Here is a 16,819-nt window from a genome sequence, read left to right as displayed (position 1 = left end):
CAGCCTCTTCACACAAATTCTTGCAGTTTGCTGTTCACCCTCCCCCAACCCCACACATTCTCTCATGTGTTCCCATCTTGTTCTTTCCATACGTGGTTGAATGCGATACCCAGAGTCTTTGAAAGACAACCTGACTTTACGTCTCCTCCCACACACACACAAATTACATGAGCTGGACACCAGTGTTTCCAGCCTGTTTTTAGCACACAGTGTGGGGTGTCTGTCATACACGTTCCATCATCACACACTTGCAATTGCAAGAACTTGGCCTTCTGGGGTATGGTTGGGCATGTCAAATGAAGTATGCCCAAAGTCTCAGTTCGTAACATGTGTCAGTGCTAAGCAATGGAACCTCCCCTGTGTGTTTCAGCATGGTGAAACGTACCCTCTCAGTTCCTCACAAGCTGTAATGCTTAGGTACCTCCATTTCTCATCCCTTTTCCAGGACACGAAAAGGACCCCATTACATCTACAGTGTTACTTCCCCAAGAAACCACAAACCGTCAACAACTGCATTCCACACATTTGTTCAGTACACTGAGGGGCATCTTTACTGTCCTACCATCCAATTTCTAATAGGATGAGCTTCAGATAATTTTATTCCTGGTGAGTTTTTCAGTTCAAAAAATGGACTGTCTTGCAAGAGATTCCCTTTACAAAAAGAAAAGAATAGAGAAGAAAAAGAAAACCACAACAGAAAAGGAAGTACCTTTATTCCACTATCAGGTTCACTGATGAATGGAGTCTTTTTCTTGGACTATTTTGTTTTGTAACAACCACAAAAGCTACTGTGCTGTGAGGATTAATTCCAGCAGGCCTGGGATTAGCCTGAGCTGTTTTGCTAAAGTTTCTGCATGATACTGATCCCTGGCCAAGTGCATGAATCATACTGATTAATAATCTTGCTTTTTAATCACGGCTCTGAGGAGGTACAGGGAGATTTGTACCAGCTTCTGGACATTGTTTACTGAAAAACCGTGAGAAAGATGATTTGTACCTGGTCGTAGTGAAGCCAGCAGAGGGCTCTGCATTTAAGGATGGTGATGTTTTCAGAATAGATCTATGAATATAAAAATACCAAGCTGAGCCTCCGTAGTGGACCCCCTGGGTGGGAAGTGTTCTCTGCACACATAAGTGATTCATAATCTGGAAGAGAAGCTGTATCCAGCCATCATGGTGCCCCTGGACCCCTTACCATAAATAGCCTTTGATTGTGATGTACATTCTTGCTATACTGCTGTTTGCTATATTGTACCGTTTCTCTGCCGCAAGTTACCCAGTAGGATTTGGTGTCTTCGGGAATGGAGCCCTCTTCAACGCCTGCTGCGCTGTTGCATCCTTGTGCTCAGTTTTCTCACTGGATCACATTAATTCATCCTCATCCCCAGAAGCCATTCACCTATATGCTCAGCATCTTGTTCAGCACTTGGGAGTCTCCACCAGGCACCATCCATACTATCCAAGAAACTACAAGTCCTCATATTTCCCTTAGCAACTTTTGGCATTCTGAGTTTACTCTGTTCTTGGCACCCCATCCCAGTGATATAGGGGAACAAAACTCTGAACCTACTAGATCCATTCTCTAAAATTGAAGAATGGATTTTAGGAACAACAGAGGTTAAGAGCAGAATATATTTATTGAAAGAAAGAAAGCTTCTGTCTGAGAGAGAGACAGAAAGAAGGGGTCATGAGTGTGTTGCCAGAGACTCTATCCTAGGGACTTTTATAGAGCAAAATCACAAAGTGAGACAGATCTAAGGTGGGGAAAACATGGGAGCTCGCAAGGTGGGCATGAGGTGGGCCACAACTATGGTCAACCAAATTGATTAATTGTTCAAGTAAAATTGGTTAAATCAGAGAGATGGGGAAGCCAATCACAAAGCAAGGGGGCCTGAATACAGAACAGGGCCTTAGGCTATAGGGGGTTGGGTTAGTGACTCTGGGCTTCCTCAGGGTATTAGAGACCTATTTAGAATATCAATCCCTGATGCTTATCCTTAAGAAGTATGTGGGTGCATTGGATTTATCTTTTGTCTTGAGGTCTGACCCACAATGGAGGTGCCTGTCTCCCTCACAGTTGCAAGGTATCTGGCCTTTTGCACTGGTGACTTTGAGGACCTAATCCTGTCTGACTGCCTATAATATTTCTTTTCTTTTTTCTTTTTTCTTTTTTTTTTTTTTTTGGTCTTTTTCCTTTTTTATCGGTACCAGGGATCGAACTCACGACTACCTGCTTGCAAGGCAGGCGCTTATGCTGCTGAGCTAAATCCCCAGCCCCTGCCTATAATATTTCTATCTAACTCAGCTGTCTGTAACACCAAGTAAGTCCCCAGAAAAATTCAAGAATTCATCACTTATATTCCTAACATGTTGCTCAGCACCCTGATCAGAGGGCAGGAGACAACGGGGATAGAGGCTGTGGTGTTGGAATGGCATTGCTTTACCACTAATCCACGAAGAATTATGACAGGAATAGCGTAAGGAGGGTAGCCATAATTCAGATATTGAAATCTTCAAAGAATAAGAGGGTCGCATGCAAAGAAGACCACTAATGGAGTGGAGACAGCCTGCAGAATGGGAAACAAGCTTTGCCTCAGACAGTGAACTAATATCTAAAATATATAAAGAGCTCAAAAAGATTAAATCTCCTAAGTTATATATTGAAATAAAACAGATAATAGGAAAGAAAGATATTGCAGTCAATTCAGTGTAGATAATGTATCTAGACAGTGTACCTTGGCTTAATACAATTGTCTTACTTGTTTTATATGTTCTTTGACCTATTAGTCCAGTTTCCAATTTATATATATGATAGTTAACTTTATAAAATCTTATAAATAAATGAATCTGATGACAGAAAAATAAAATGGGGAGGGGGGAGAAAGCAATTGAAAAGTGTTAAGGGGCTGGGGATTTAGCTCAGCGTCATAAGCACCTGCCTTGCAAGCAGGCGGTCGTGAGTTCGATCCCCAGTACCGATAAAAATGAAAAAGACAAAAAAAAAAAAAAAAAGAAGAAGAAGAAAAGTGTTATGTATGTGTACCAATCCCCTACAGTGAATGTAATCATTATATACTGCAAACACAAACTAAAAAAAGTTGAAAACATAAAGTAAAAGGGAAAGACCCAGAGGCCTGCAGATGGCTATGGCAAGCAGCTCTGGTATAGTCTGATGATGTAAGACCCAAACCAGACAACTGGATAAGGACAGAAAACAGTCTTAACATAGCAAGAAGAGCTCCACCACCAGGCTCAGGGACAGGAGGGCACGGGAGTTCACTGAAGGAAAACAGGGTGCAGTGATTGGAGGTCTGTGGTATGGACCCTGGGTGAATGAGAGCCACAGTGTTCTGGGCCTTCCCTGCAGTCCATGAGCCGGCTGCTCCCCAATGGAACTGCCACACCTGGTCCAATGATGCATCCCAGGCATCCATCTTCTAGCTGGAATTGAGCGGTCCATTTCTGTGCAACAGTAGATGCACAGATGCCTCTCTGGCACTGGCACTAGATTAAGGCCATTTCATGGTACATAATCATTCACAGAGTATCCTGATCCCAACCCAGATGGTAGCTACTTTGAGCCATCCTAAAGTGGATTGGGGATAGCTGAGAATCGAGGGTCCCCAAGGCAGACTGGCTGCAAGAATAAATTACAGGCTACAACTGAGGGACCAGGGAAAGGAGACGGTGGTTAGGAAGACAAAGGAGAGAGGATATGGGTTTGGAATGGCATTATTAAAGACCAATGTGTCATTTTATATGTGACTCGTCATGCTCCCATCAGTGGCTTCCTTTGGAAGTCTTGAGTGCTGGCACTGGTGCATGGAACATGCTCAAGGTACAGATTGTGGTCACAGTGCCATTTTATTTGGTCCTTCTATGCTTCAGTCAGTGAGGGTGAGCTTCCCCGTCCCCAGATGAAAACTACTGCAAGCCCTCGACCTGTCCTGCTTTTCTTAGATCATAATAAAGGCTCAGAGCACTTCCTTGTATAGCTTTAAGCTGATCATAGAAAGACAGTGTGCATCCAAGTATGGGTTCCAAGTGACTATTGCCCTATTGAAAGTACACAAATGTAGCTTTTTGTGTAGAGATCCTACAATCACAGAAATAGTTGTATACTCTAAGGTCTAACTCCTTTTTCTTTTTTTTCTTTCTTTCTTTCTTTTTTTTTTTTTTTTTTTTTTTTGGTCTTTTTTCATTTTTATCGGTACCGGGGATCGAACTCACGATTGCCTGCTTGCAAGGCAGGCGCTTATGCCACTGAGCTAAATACCCAGCCCCTTAATTCCTTTTTCTAATTTCATCTTCACATTTCCCTTTACATATTTCAATCCCTTGAATAATCAGGGACATTAACTTCCATGTCATTTGAATACACAGTAAGTACGAAGTTTAAACTGTAGATATAATATCCCGTATTATAATTCACCTTGCTATTTGTGGGATGTTTTTTTATTTGTGGGATTTTTAAAACAGCTGTAAATTCTTTGACCTCTGAGTCATCAGGAGGTTGGAGTCTGTGGCTGTTTCCCATGAGGACAGGATTGTGACCAATTCTACCAAGAGTGTGGAGACAGATGATCCCTGCAGCTAAAGTCATAAAAGGTCATGCCACTTCCACCTTCTTCACTGGTATGGTTGTTCCTAGAACTCTGAGCTGCCCTGCAAGACTTTTAAGGACTAAGAGGCTGTCATTGACAAGTCTCATTTATATGGGGCAACCTACAACCTTTGTCTCCAACTCTCAGGGCAAGCAGCAGCCAGCAGTGTGAATCAACCTTTATATCAGGGCTTGGTTGGCTTTGGAAAGGGCTGTGTCACATACCTCTGGGAGTGACAGGATCTCCATCACAAGTAACTCTGCTGTTAGAGCACAGAAGCAGCCATATATGAAATCCACATGAATGGTTGTGGTCGGGTAGCATCGTTGTGCAGAAACAGGCCACAGATTCTCAGGCTCTGCTTTGCTGACCTCAGCTTTAGATGATTCTAGGTGTCAACCATTTGAGCTGAAGGTCCCGGGGAGATAGAGAGCCAAGACCATCTAGTTCCCTGTGCTCTGTCCGAATCTATGACTCACAAAAATCCATGAATCTAATGGCCTAATGCTTACTTCCACACTGTTTGGGGTGGCATGCCACATGGCAATAGAGCATTAAAACAGTACTGTATCAGGCAGGCCTCAGTTAACAACTCATATTGGAGCCATGTACAGAGGCATGCTCTGGCAGTATCAGCTTTTTTGGCAGGTTGAGGCAAGAGGATCAATTGGATCCAGTAATTCAAGGCCAGCCTGGACAATGTGTAAGACCTCATCTATAAAAAATAAAGGCATTCCTCAGGCAATGGCTGTTCAGACCTAGTGAAGACCCAACCACCATAGCTCCTGGGGTCCATGTTGGCTCAGGATGATAGCGAGTTCCTAACTCTAACCCTAATCCAGTAGCTGGTGGTCCAGAACCTGTAGGATACCAAGGTGTGGCTGATCATGGACTGCACCCTCTACCTGGCCGACTTCAACATCCAATAGGATATGTACAGCAGCGAGTAGGAGGTGAACCAGATTGCCACCTCAGGAAGGCTGCTCTACAACACATTGTGAATGGCCCAGACCAGGAAGTGGAGTGGACAAAAATCAGCATTATTCCATCAACATTTAGGAATGATTTACAGGATAAAAAAACCCCACCGAGTTTTAAGAAGTTTATTTGAAACTCTTCTATGGCCAGAGCCAGTATGAAATGTTACTAGAGGTGACAGAACAACGAATGCCTTACACAATGGACTGATCAGAGTGTTGTTAGTGTTTTTCAGTTGCTTCCCTAAAACAGTGATTCAGCATGGGTTTGGCCTCACAGCGCTGCTATTAGATGCTAAAACTTTTTTTTTTTTTTTTTTTTTTTTTTTTTGGTGGTGGTACCAGGGATTGAACTCATGACTTTGCACTTGCCAGGCAGGCACTTATGCCACTGAGCTAAACCCCTAGCCCTAGACACTAAAACTCTTAAGAGTAACCAGAAACTCTGCTAACTGCTTTAGAAAATGATTTGTTTGTGCTATATTTTATCCAATTAATTTTTTTTTAATCTTTTTGAGGTATGGTCTACCTCAGATTGGCCTTGAACTCACTTTGTAGCCCAGGCTGGTCTCAAACTTGCAACAATCTTCCTGCCTTAGCCTCCTGAGTGTTGGAATTACAGGTATGTGCCACTACACCTGGCTGTACTGTGTCTAATAATTAACAACCATGATGTTGGATTACTCATTAAATTACTATATCAGTACTTGAATACAAGCTGGATTCTATATGAACAATATCACTTGTCTATTCAGGTAGAAAATCAGCATCAAGGTGACCAAGATACATCTGATTGGGGGCTGGGGATTTAGCTCAGTGGCATAAGCGCCTGCCTTGCAAGCAGGCAGTCGTGAGTTCAATTCCCGGTACCGATAAAAATGAAAAAGACAAAAAAAAAAAAAAAAAAAGATACATCTGATTTAAGCAAACTGAGCTCCCAGAAGCATGGGATAGAAGGATTGACTGAAAATTTATCCCTGATTGAGGCTGTGGGAGAAGTTGAGTAGGCTTTTGAATGTTGTTGGAATGAGATGTGAATGGCAGATCATAAAGAAAGATGGAGCTATGGTGATGTACAGAGTGAAGGATCTCTGCAGATACACAAACAATTTTGATAATGAAGCACATGCCACATATAAAAACCAACTGGTACTGGGGATGTAGCTCGGTGGCACAAATGTCTGCTTGGCAAGCATGAGGTCATGAGTTCGATCCCCTGTATAAATAAATAAGTCAGGGAGAGCTGAGACTTGTCCTGTTCCCTAAAATTCCTTGAAAAGAATTTCCAAGAATTTGTTTGGCATGGAAGCAGATAGTTGGCAGTGGTTAAGAATCTTCCTCATTGATATAATCATCTATCAGGTTTGTAAAAAGGCAAAAACCAGCCTGCATCATTTGGCAGCTCTCCAAGGATCCCTTCCTCAGCCACAGATCCCAAGAAAGGGGACCTTGGAGCACCTGGGTGTATCATCCAGCTGGTTATGTGTCACTTTGCTCTGGGGAGAACAGGGTGACATGTGAGAAAGTCCTTGATCTGATGTGCTGCAGGACAGAGGTAAATCCGCTCAGGGTAGAGGCAAATCCCAGGACAAACCTTCAAAAAGCAAAGTCCAAGTTTAGGAAAGGTTCCAACCTGATGCTTCTGCCCTGTACCAGCAAAGCGATTACCCATACTGCCTGCATTTGATGTTGGCCTGTTTTAAGCTCAGAGCTGTCACCAACAACGGAGCTGACACAGTACTGGGGCATGTGATCACACTGTTACATCAAGAGTGGCCATAGGGACAAAATCAGTAAGATTTGCCAGCAAAGAAAGCTGCGGGCTCCTGTGTCTATGACATTACTTGGTTCTTGTTTAAGGTCTTACAGCTCAGTAGCAGGTGACCCACAGCTCCTTCAGTCTGTTCATGGGGACTCTGATTTGGTATCATGCCACACTATGGGACTGGGGTGCGAGGAGCTGACACCACGCTGATTTTTGTTTCTGCTGTCAGTGTAAGCAACAAACCATCTACATCCACTCGAGCTGGTTGTCTCCTTACAGGCAAATCTCCAGGATGTAGCCAGCAGCTTAGGGGTCAAAGGGCTGCTTCAAGAGGCCAGCGTGTCAGAGAGAGGAAAGGCGACCAGGTCACGAGGACCTTGCAGGCCACCAGCAAGATTGTGGCCCTTAAGGAGTAAGCTGGAGTTCGGGGAGTTTTGAGCTGAGACAGGACGTGATCTGCTAAGCATTCTAAACGCACTTCATTTGAGAAAGTCTCACGCGGCTGCGAGTGGCAGGTATTAGTAACAGTGCATTGCTGCGTGATTCCCTGTCTGCTGCTGCCTCCTCCCTCCACCTCCACTTCTTAGGCTGCAGATCTGCGCTCTTGCTCTGCATTTTTTTCCAGTCACTATTTCCTTCCCAGCGGTTTATTTTCTTTGAATGGTTTGGAGCCTGGAGAACTCTTGGAACCCCTCTTCTGGCGGTGGCGGGCTCCTACACGCCCCTCGGTTGCCTTTCGAGTGGGGAACCCCCACCCCGGGCACTCCTCGGGGAGGGAAGGCATTCGGGGCTCAGCTGGAAGCGCTGGCGCCGGGGGCACCGCCGGGGGTGGGGGGAGCATGGCCGCCAAGGTTTCCCGGAGTCAGCAACTGGATTGCGGGGCCGCCACGCAGGGCTGCCTCTGGCGCCCTCTGCTAACCGCCTCCCCACCCCCACCCCTCTTACAGGTGGCACCCAAGCCTGCCCGGAGGCCAGCGCCCCCTCCCCTGGCACCTCCGGCCGCTGTCCCTTTCGCTTCTCTCCAGCCCGGTCCCCGTCCTCTACGCCCGGGCCATTGGGGCCAGCCTGGGCGCGTGGCCGCCGCAGGGGCTCTCCAGCCCCCTCCCTTTCCTCCCCCGGCCGCCCGCCCTGCACGTCCCCTCCGCGGGGGCAACTTGCTCGGGTTAACCAGGCACCTCCCGCTCGCCCCTTCCCTCCACTGTCCTGCCCTCGGCCCGCTCTCCCCGCCCCTCCCGCCGGTTCCCTCCTAGAGCGGCCACCCCCGCCCCCTGTCCACCCCCACCTGCCCAGCCCCGGCCCGGCCCGGCCCCCGGCCCGCCCCTCGCAGCCCGGGCCTCCCGCGCGCCTCGGCCCTGCCACTCGGGCGCGTAGCTGCTGCCGCGCGCTCTGGTTCGGGACCTCCCTCCGCCCGCCCGTCCGTCCGTCCGTCCGTCCGCAGAGCACTTGCAGCCCTGCGGCCCCGCGATGGGGCCGGCCCCTCTGCCGCTGCTGCTGGGGCTCTTGCTCCACGCGCTCCGGAGTGGAGGTGAGAGCTCGGCCCGGGGGCTGGGAGGCTGCCCGGAGGCCGGGCAGCGTTGAGCACATGCCTGAACCCCCGCGGGGCCAGGGCGCGGGGCGCAGCGAGCCCGCTCACCCACGGACCTGGGCGCCTGCACCGAGCCACCGGCGACCCGGGCGCGCCCGGCCGGTGGTGCAGCGCGCACGGGTGGGCGCCGAGGAGGGACCCGGCCGGGGGGCGCGCGGCAAGCCCCCAAGTTCCCGGCCGAGAGGAAAGGAGGACCCAGGTCTGGTCTGGACCGAACCGAGAACTTTCCCCTAGACAGTGCTACGTGGTTGCGCCGCGCTCTGGCCGGACTTCGGGCAGCCGCGGGACCCGGTTCCCCAAGGGACAGGAGCCTGGCGGAGGAGCTGGTGCCGCCGTTTCGGGATCGCGATCGAGCAAGGCCTGGGGAGGACGCCCTGCAGGCTGCTCCCACCCGGCCCTCTGGGCACTGTGGGCTTGGTCCTCTGGGGCGCCGGAGGGTGGGGCCCAGGAAGGGGAGCGTTCCTGTCCGCTGTGCCGGCGCAGCTCTGGGTTTTATCTTAAGTCCCCCAGGTGTTGTTATGGGCGACTGCGTAGGTGACAGTGGATTGGTACGTGAAGGCCAGCAAGGCAGGTTCCATTCCGGTCTGTAGCTCTCTTGCAGGGGGTTGGCAGGTTTCAGGTCTGGTAGCTGATGAATTACAGGAGGCAGCTCTCCAGGCTCTGTCCACAAGAAAAATAAACAGAGGGGCGGGGAGAGAGAAATAAACAAACGCAGACCAAGTATTTTCCCTTCCCTGAAAGGCCGCTATTTCCATTCAGCAGGCGATTTTGGTCACGAATCTAGTAGACTAATATTTGCCTTTTATTCTCTAAGGTGTCTTTTAAGAATACCTGAGAAGTCTGGTTTAAAATCAAGCAACTGGCCAGGCCCAGTGGCGCATGCCTGTAATCCCAGCGCTCAGGAGGCTGAAGCAGGAGAATCCCCAGGAGTTCGAGGCCCGCCTGAACCATATAGTGAAACCTCGCCTCAAAAAAGGCAATAATAATAATAGAAATAATGTCGAGCAACTTTGGGCTGGAGATGTTGGCTCTGTGATAGAGCTCTTGCCTTGCATCTACAAGGCTTTGGGTTCAATTTCCAGCACCACAAAAAATAAATAAATAAAGCAACTCTTTTTTCCCTTCAAGATTTTCCTTTGGAGGCTTGGTTGCTCAAATGAACGTTTCTTAAACATTGCATTCTCCTGGCTTAAATTACATAAGCAATTCATAATTTGCGGCAATATAGCAATAGAAACAAATATGGAGCCAAAACCAAGTAAAGAACTGAGGCCATTCTGTTCTCCACCCCGTCATCACCAAATCCTCAAAAATCCCTCAGTGTTCCTGCCAGATCCATTTCTCCTAGTCTAGCACAAATCTGGTCTATTTCGCTGCCAGTGATGGCTGTTCATACATGGGCATGGAGATAGTGAGTGTGCAAATATTATGGGAAAAGTAATAGAAACTAGAGATTTTGCTTAAAATTCAAATGTTTCTATTTTCCAATTTTTAAAAAATCTGTAATGACTTTTATAACTGATAGAATTTTAGAACTCAAATAATTATCTTTTTTTCTCATAAGTACTTTAAAATCCACCTAGAGAACAATGAAAATTTTCTCCAATTTCCCTTCAGACTTATGCTCTCGAAATGTGCCTGTGGGATGTCTGTGTTCTGTCTTAGTTTGTGAAAGTCTTTTTTTTTTTTTTTTTTTGGTCTTTTTTCTTTTTATCGGTACCAGGGATCGAACTCACGACTGCCTGCTTGCAAGCAGGCGCTTATGCCACTGAGCTAAATCCCCAGCCCCCAGTTTGTGAAAGTCTTACAGGATAAAAATCTTATTTTTTTCCTCAGGGCTGGGACTCGAACCCAGGGCCCTTTGCATGTCTACCACTGACCTGTGTCCTCAGACGGGTTATGGGACTCTCACTGGCAGAGTCAGAACAGAGATCAGAGTGCTGTAGAAAGAGATTAAAGATAGAAATTAGGTCCTGTCTAGTTTGGAGAGCTTTTCCTATTTGCATATGGTGGGGCAGAGTGATTTGCTGACCAAATAAGAAAGATAGTGTTATGAATATGTGCAGAATCTGCATTGTAGAGAAATGGATAAGTAGTTAAAATTTAAGTATCACTTTTCTCCACTACTCCCTACACACAAACACCCCCTTACAAAGACAGACCTGGGAGTGAAACTGCTGGAGCAGATTCATTTTCAAACTTTTTAACTCTTCCTTTCTTCCGGGGCTCTGATGGGGGCGCCAGTGAGCAGCAAATAGAAACAGGTTGGATCTCAAAAGGACCAGAGAGAGGAGGAGGAGGAAAAGGGGGGGGGGGAGGAGATAAGAAAGTAGATTAAACTCCAGGCTTTATTAGTCTGCGCGTTGAAGCTGTTGACCCCCAGAGTGAGTTAGGCTTTTAAAATGGTTCATGTTAACATTTCTCTTCCAAATTGATACTGTATCACGTTTTTTGATAGCTTGTAAATGCTTTCCCAGGGACAAGTTTGAGTTGTTACTTGTAAGCTTTATTGCAAAGGCTCTAAAAACTCTTTGGATGGCACATACCTGTAACCCTGGTGCTCTGGGAGACTGAAACAGGAGGATGGAAAGTTTGAGCCCAGCCTGGGCAACTTAGTAAACCTGTGTCTCAGAAAATAAAAAAGAGGCTAGAGATGTAGCTTATATAAAGACTGGATTTAATCCTCCGTACAACAAAACAAAACACAATAGAATACACTTTGAGCAACTTATCTATAAAAACAAACAAACAAAACAGGGGTAAGGGATGAGAATGTAACTGAATGTGAAGGCCCTGAGTCCAACACCCCCCCCCCCCCCGCACCTTGGGGTTAGGGGAACAGGAAGATTTTTGGAAATAAGCAGAACATTTATTTTTACTTTTATTTTTTGAGACACGATTTTGCTGTGCAGCCCAAGCAGGCTTCAAACTTGCATTTCTCCTGCTTCAACATCCAAATGCTGGGTTTAAGGTTTGAGCCACCATGCTGAGCCAATGGGTCCTATTTTAATGAACAAATGAATTTTTAAAAGTTATTCCAAGCCATTTTCTTAGTATGTTGAGATGAACAGTTTTTTTTTAAATTAACAATACTTTAAATTTTTAAATCTTGACAAGTTTTGTTTTGATCCTGAGGATTAAATCCAAGGCTTCATAAATGGAAGCCAAACACCCTAATACAAAGCTGTACCCCGGCCTTAATATAGTTATTATTATTGTTGTTATTTCACAATAATTTCTAGACATTCCTGGGAGAAGGGCCAGTGGGTTACTAGTGCTGCTGATTGGGAGCAGGATGCCAGGTAGCAAAGTGTAGCCAAGACTTTGAACACACACCAGCCCCAGCTACTTCCCACATCCTCCCCGGAGCTTTTGAGAATGACTGAGTATGTCAGTCCCTCTGTTAAATATCCTCCAACAGCGCCTTTCCTCGCCACATTTTGCAGAGACTGACTGGGTCCCCCTTCCCTCTTTGGCTCACTTGTAGGCATTTCCCTTCCCTGCTGCTGGGGCCACCTGCCTGCTGCATTCTACTGTCCGGTCCCTACCCTCCCTGTCCTCCCTGCCCATCTTGGCTCCTTTGGATTTCAGCTCAGATGTTTTCCTGAGAGCACTGCACCCTCAGCCACCGCTTCCGCCTCTGCTGCGCCCCGCCCCCTCCGTTAGAGCTGATTTCCTGGTGACACTCTCCATATTTGATCCTCTTCCCCTCCCTGTCCCCTTCCCCTTCTTCTTCTCACAGCCTCACACTTACTAGGCCAGCAGCGCTTGAGCTGCTGAGCTGACTCCCCAGCCGTCCCACCCTTTCTTCTTTAGAGGCTTCTCCTCCACTCTCCCCCGATGTTCTCAGCCCCGCGCATGCATCTCTCCAGGGTTTCTTTCCTTCCTTCCTAGTGACTTTTCCAAAAACAGAATTGCTGCTGTTTTCAACCTTACGCTTTTTGGCTTGATTGATAAAACATCTTCTTCTGTTTTTTGTGTTTTAGTTTTTTTCTTTTTTGCTGTAGTGTCCAAGTGATTTCATTACTGGAGAAGTTAAAAACTCAAAAGAAGTTAGATTTTGAGATGACACAACCCCAACCATGTTTATCCTCTCCTTAGCTGTTGCAATTAGGAAAAAAAGCCAAAAGCTGCTGGGGGAAGTGGGGGAGGGTATGGAGAAGACCCTTTTAACATTTCCTGGGCGAGGGGCAAGATGCCCCGAGTGCTTCGACTTTGACCCGTGGTCACTAATCGTAACCCAAAGCGCATGGCTCTGGGTTGGTGTGCAGAGTCACAAAGGAGGTTAATTAATACAAACAGGGAAAAAGAGCTTTCCCTACAGGCGCACCCCTTGGGACTGCAGTGAAAACATGCACAGTTCTGACCTCTGTGGGCCTTGGGCGGGCATTGACTCTCAGGACTTCCCGTTTGTTTTTTGTGCAGTGGGACCATTTTCACAGAACTGTTAGGAAGGATGACAGAGCTGGTGCAAAGAAAATGCTGGAAAAATACTAGCCGTGATTACCCATGGTTCCCTGCTGTACCTGTGAAGTCATATCTGGGAGTGATCCTTGCTCCTAAACAAAAGCCCTTTAGGTTATGTTTCCTGGGAGTCTGACGAGCAGAGCCCATGCAGGGCCTGGCATTATTAGCCTTCTCACACCTTGCCTCATTGAAGTCAGACTTGAAGGTATGAAAATGAAGTCCAGTTCCTGCTCAACTTTTCCCATATCACTCCTCCAGGGCGCTGTGTATTTGGTTTTGTGTTTGTGTTTGTTTTGGGTTTGGCTCTCTGAGTGTTGGCATCCAGGTCAGGTCCTCCTTTCCTTTTTACCAGCTCCAACTGGGTTTTCCAAATGAAGTCTGTGGCTGCAGCAGAGAGAAAATGAGCATTGGTGGGCTTGCAGAAACGAGAAGGTGGTGAGCCCCGAGGTAGCCCTGGTGGCAGGTGCTAGCTGAGCCTGGGGACGTCGGCTGCGCCTTGATTCCTCTTCCCTGGAATGCTGCTGCGCACTTGCTCACCTGATAAGCCTGTTTGCTCCCCCTCATTCCTCCTTCCTTATTCCTGTCCTTTTTCCACCAGCCAAACAACGGACCCTGCAGCCTGGCTGAGGGGAGTCTTGCATTAGGATCTGTGGGTCCCTTTTGGAAAATAGAAACACCTAGTATCTGCCAGCCAAGCACTTTCTGAGCTTTCATTCTCTTTGTCTAAACTGTGGCTATTGTAGTTGGTGGGAGGTTTGTTTGTTGGTTTGGTTTGATTTCCTTTGAGATAAGGTCTCCCTTTGTAGTTCAGACTGACCTTGAATTCACTGTGACCCTCCTGCCTCAGTCTCTCAAATGCTGGGATTACTGGCCTATGTCATTATGCTTGGCTTGGGTGGAAAGTTCTTTTTTTTCTTATTCTTTCTTTTTGAGACAGGGTCTTGCTGTGCATTTCAGGCTTGCCTTAAGTTCACTTTGAGTTTGAGCTCAAACTCAAGTAATCCGCCTGCCTCAGCCTCCAGAGTGCTGGGTTTACAGGTATACTCCACCACGCCTCCAGCTGGGTGGAAGGCTCTTAACCACAGCAATGGCCCAGGTTTTCTCGCATCCTGTGACCCACAGCTTGGCCCCACCAGCACCTTGAGCAGTGCCATTCTATTCTTTGGGTTCTGTTGGGTATCAGGATCCAGTAGGTGTGGCGGTGTGTGACACACTGAGCGTCAAGCCCAGGTCACCCCGCAGGCTGCAGTGCAGTGAGGTGATAAGGACGATCTCATCTTCCACATTTCATCCAGGAAACTGTGCTCACTCTAAAGTGTCCTTTCTTCCTTCTTATTTACTTCATCTACCGCCAGTGCTTCCTTGGCCTCGTGGTAAAGCGGATTTCCTGTGAATCTTGAGAGTGGCAGGGTCGGAGAGAGCAGAGGGAAAAGAGAAAAGAGAGAACACAGACATCTTGGCTTCATGTTTAGACGGAGGTCATGTGCAAGGAGTTTTATATCAAAGGCTAAGGATATCCGAGAGATTTCAGCTTGGAGAAAACTCCATGTTTACCCTGTAAGCTCAATGCATGGGTTTTGGGGCAAACCATCTCAGGCTTGTATGTTCCTCTTTGACCTCAGTCAGAGCCTTCCAGAAGCTCCTCGGTGGGTCCCTTCAAAGCTCTGGCTTGTATGGAGTGGGCCACCTCGAAACAAGATGTGACCAGCACAGGGTGAGTGCCCTACAGAGCTACCCAGGGCGTGTCCTAGGCACTGGGTTTCACTTGGCCCGGAATCAGGCAGATGCTTTCTGCCTGAGTCCTTTACTCTCTGGACATGGCTTTCTCTGGGGCTCCAGGTACCTCAGCTTTGGAGGACATCTTAGACTTTGCCTGCTCTGTGGTTTCCCTGCTCATTAAGCATACAAAGGAAAGCCTTGTTTATTTGCAAAGGGGTTATTTTGCTATCTTAAGCTTGAGGGACTTACAGTAAAAGCTGTTAAAAGTAGACTTGACCGAGGTTTGAAAACAATCATTTTCACCGAGAGTCCCTGGCTTCCGGATCTGGGATGAGACTCAAACCTGCTGGGAGTTGCGTCCCCAGCCACCCGGCTGGGAGCTCTGGGGAGCTGATGAATATTCATTGTGCCCAGTGCTGCCTTTTCCAGGGCTGCTTTTCCACTTGTTCAGTGGGTGGAAGCCAGTTCCACACAGGAAGTGAAACCCGCCCTCAGCCTTTTGACAGTTCTGGCATGTGATCTGTGTGGATGGAAACAAACTTGGGTGCAAGTTTTGGAACAAAGGGAAAAAGAGAAAGAAAGATGCTTGCAAGATTTAGCATTCATTAAGAAGCATAACTAACCACTCTGGGAGACCAGAAGATGTAGGTCCTCATCCCAGCTTGGTATTAATTGGTCCAAAATCCCGAGAGCCCATTTGTCAAACCTGAAGGAGAGAGGGCCACGGGACACCTTGCCACAGTGAGGCCCGGAGACGCAGTGCCCTGAGCCCTGTCTCTGACGCTAGATGTGAACAGGGTTAGGTATCAGCCTGAAATGGGACAGAGCTTAAGTGCAGAGTGTGACCTTAAACATGAGTCACACAGATGGGTTTGCTGCCTTTTCCCCCAGCGAAGTGTCCCCTGCAGCTGCATCTAAAGCAATGGGGTGGTTTAAAAATGCAGAAATGTCCTCAAAATACCATACCATGCCAAACCAATAACTTCTTGTCCGATCTGTTCACTGGCTGACCTTTCGATGTCTGCAGAAGCTTGCATGATAGCTTGTTTTTATTCTTGATATGGTAATATTTGTGTTCCCTTTTTTCTTGTCAGTTTTGCTAGAAGCCTGCCAGTTGTATCAATCAGCTCCGTTCTGTTGATTCTCTGTTTTTGAATATCATGTCTTGTGGTTATTATTTTCTTCCTTTTGCTTATTTTGGGTTTGCTTTGCTCCTTTTTGTATGTTCTGAACTTGAACAAATGATCTGAGATTTCTTCTCTAATGTTTTCATTTAGTACTGTAACTTACCCCTTAACATTGCTTTAGCCATGTAACACAAATTTTCCTGTTGTATTTTTATTTTCATTCAGTTCAATGAATTTTAAAAATTTATCCTACAGAGTTCTGATTGTTTAAAAGTTTAGTTTATAAGCCAGGCATGGTGGTGCACTCCTGTAATCTCAGCACTTGGGAGGCTGATACAGGAGGATTATCACAAGTTGGAGAGCAGCCTGGGCTACAAAGCGAACCTAAGATCAGCCTGAACTGCATGGTGAGACCCTATCTCCAAAAGACCAAAGAAAGAAAGAAAGAAAGAAAGAAAGAAAGAAAGAAAGAAAGAAAGAAAGAAAAAAGTGTAGTTTACAAACATTTGGAGAATTTTGTGTTACTTTTCTGTTATTAATTTCTAGTTTTCTCCATTGTGGTCAGGGAATATAAG

General features: G+C 46.9%; 1 protein-coding gene and 1 pseudogene across 1 annotated transcript in view; both read left to right on the top strand.

Moving 5' to 3' along the window:
• The first annotated feature begins 5,491 nt into the window (after positions 1 to 5,491).
• LOC100715493 (integrator complex subunit 10-like) lies at positions 5,492 to 8,513 on the top strand (annotated as a pseudogene).
• Positions 8,514 to 8,687: 174 nt separating this feature from the next.
• Mertk (MER proto-oncogene, tyrosine kinase) overlaps positions 8,688 to 16,819 on the top strand; it is a 98,586-nt gene continuing 90,454 nt past the window's right edge. The window contains exon 1 of the mRNA XM_063229982.1: positions 8,688 to 8,871. Coding sequence (XP_063086052.1) covers positions 8,811 to 8,871 — 61 coding nt within the window. The 5' untranslated portion in view covers positions 8,688 to 8,810. The remainder of the gene's footprint in view (positions 8,872 to 16,819) is intronic.

The sequence above is a fragment of the Cavia porcellus genome, unplaced genomic scaffold (assembly GCF_034190915.1).
Source record: "Cavia porcellus strain 051 isolate PalLab524CR breed Dunkin Hartley unplaced genomic scaffold, mCavPor4.1 scaffold_18, whole genome shotgun sequence".
NCBI classification, from domain to species: domain Eukaryota; kingdom Metazoa; phylum Chordata; class Mammalia; order Rodentia; family Caviidae; genus Cavia; species Cavia porcellus.
This window is presented reverse-complemented; position numbering and strand designations above follow the sequence as displayed.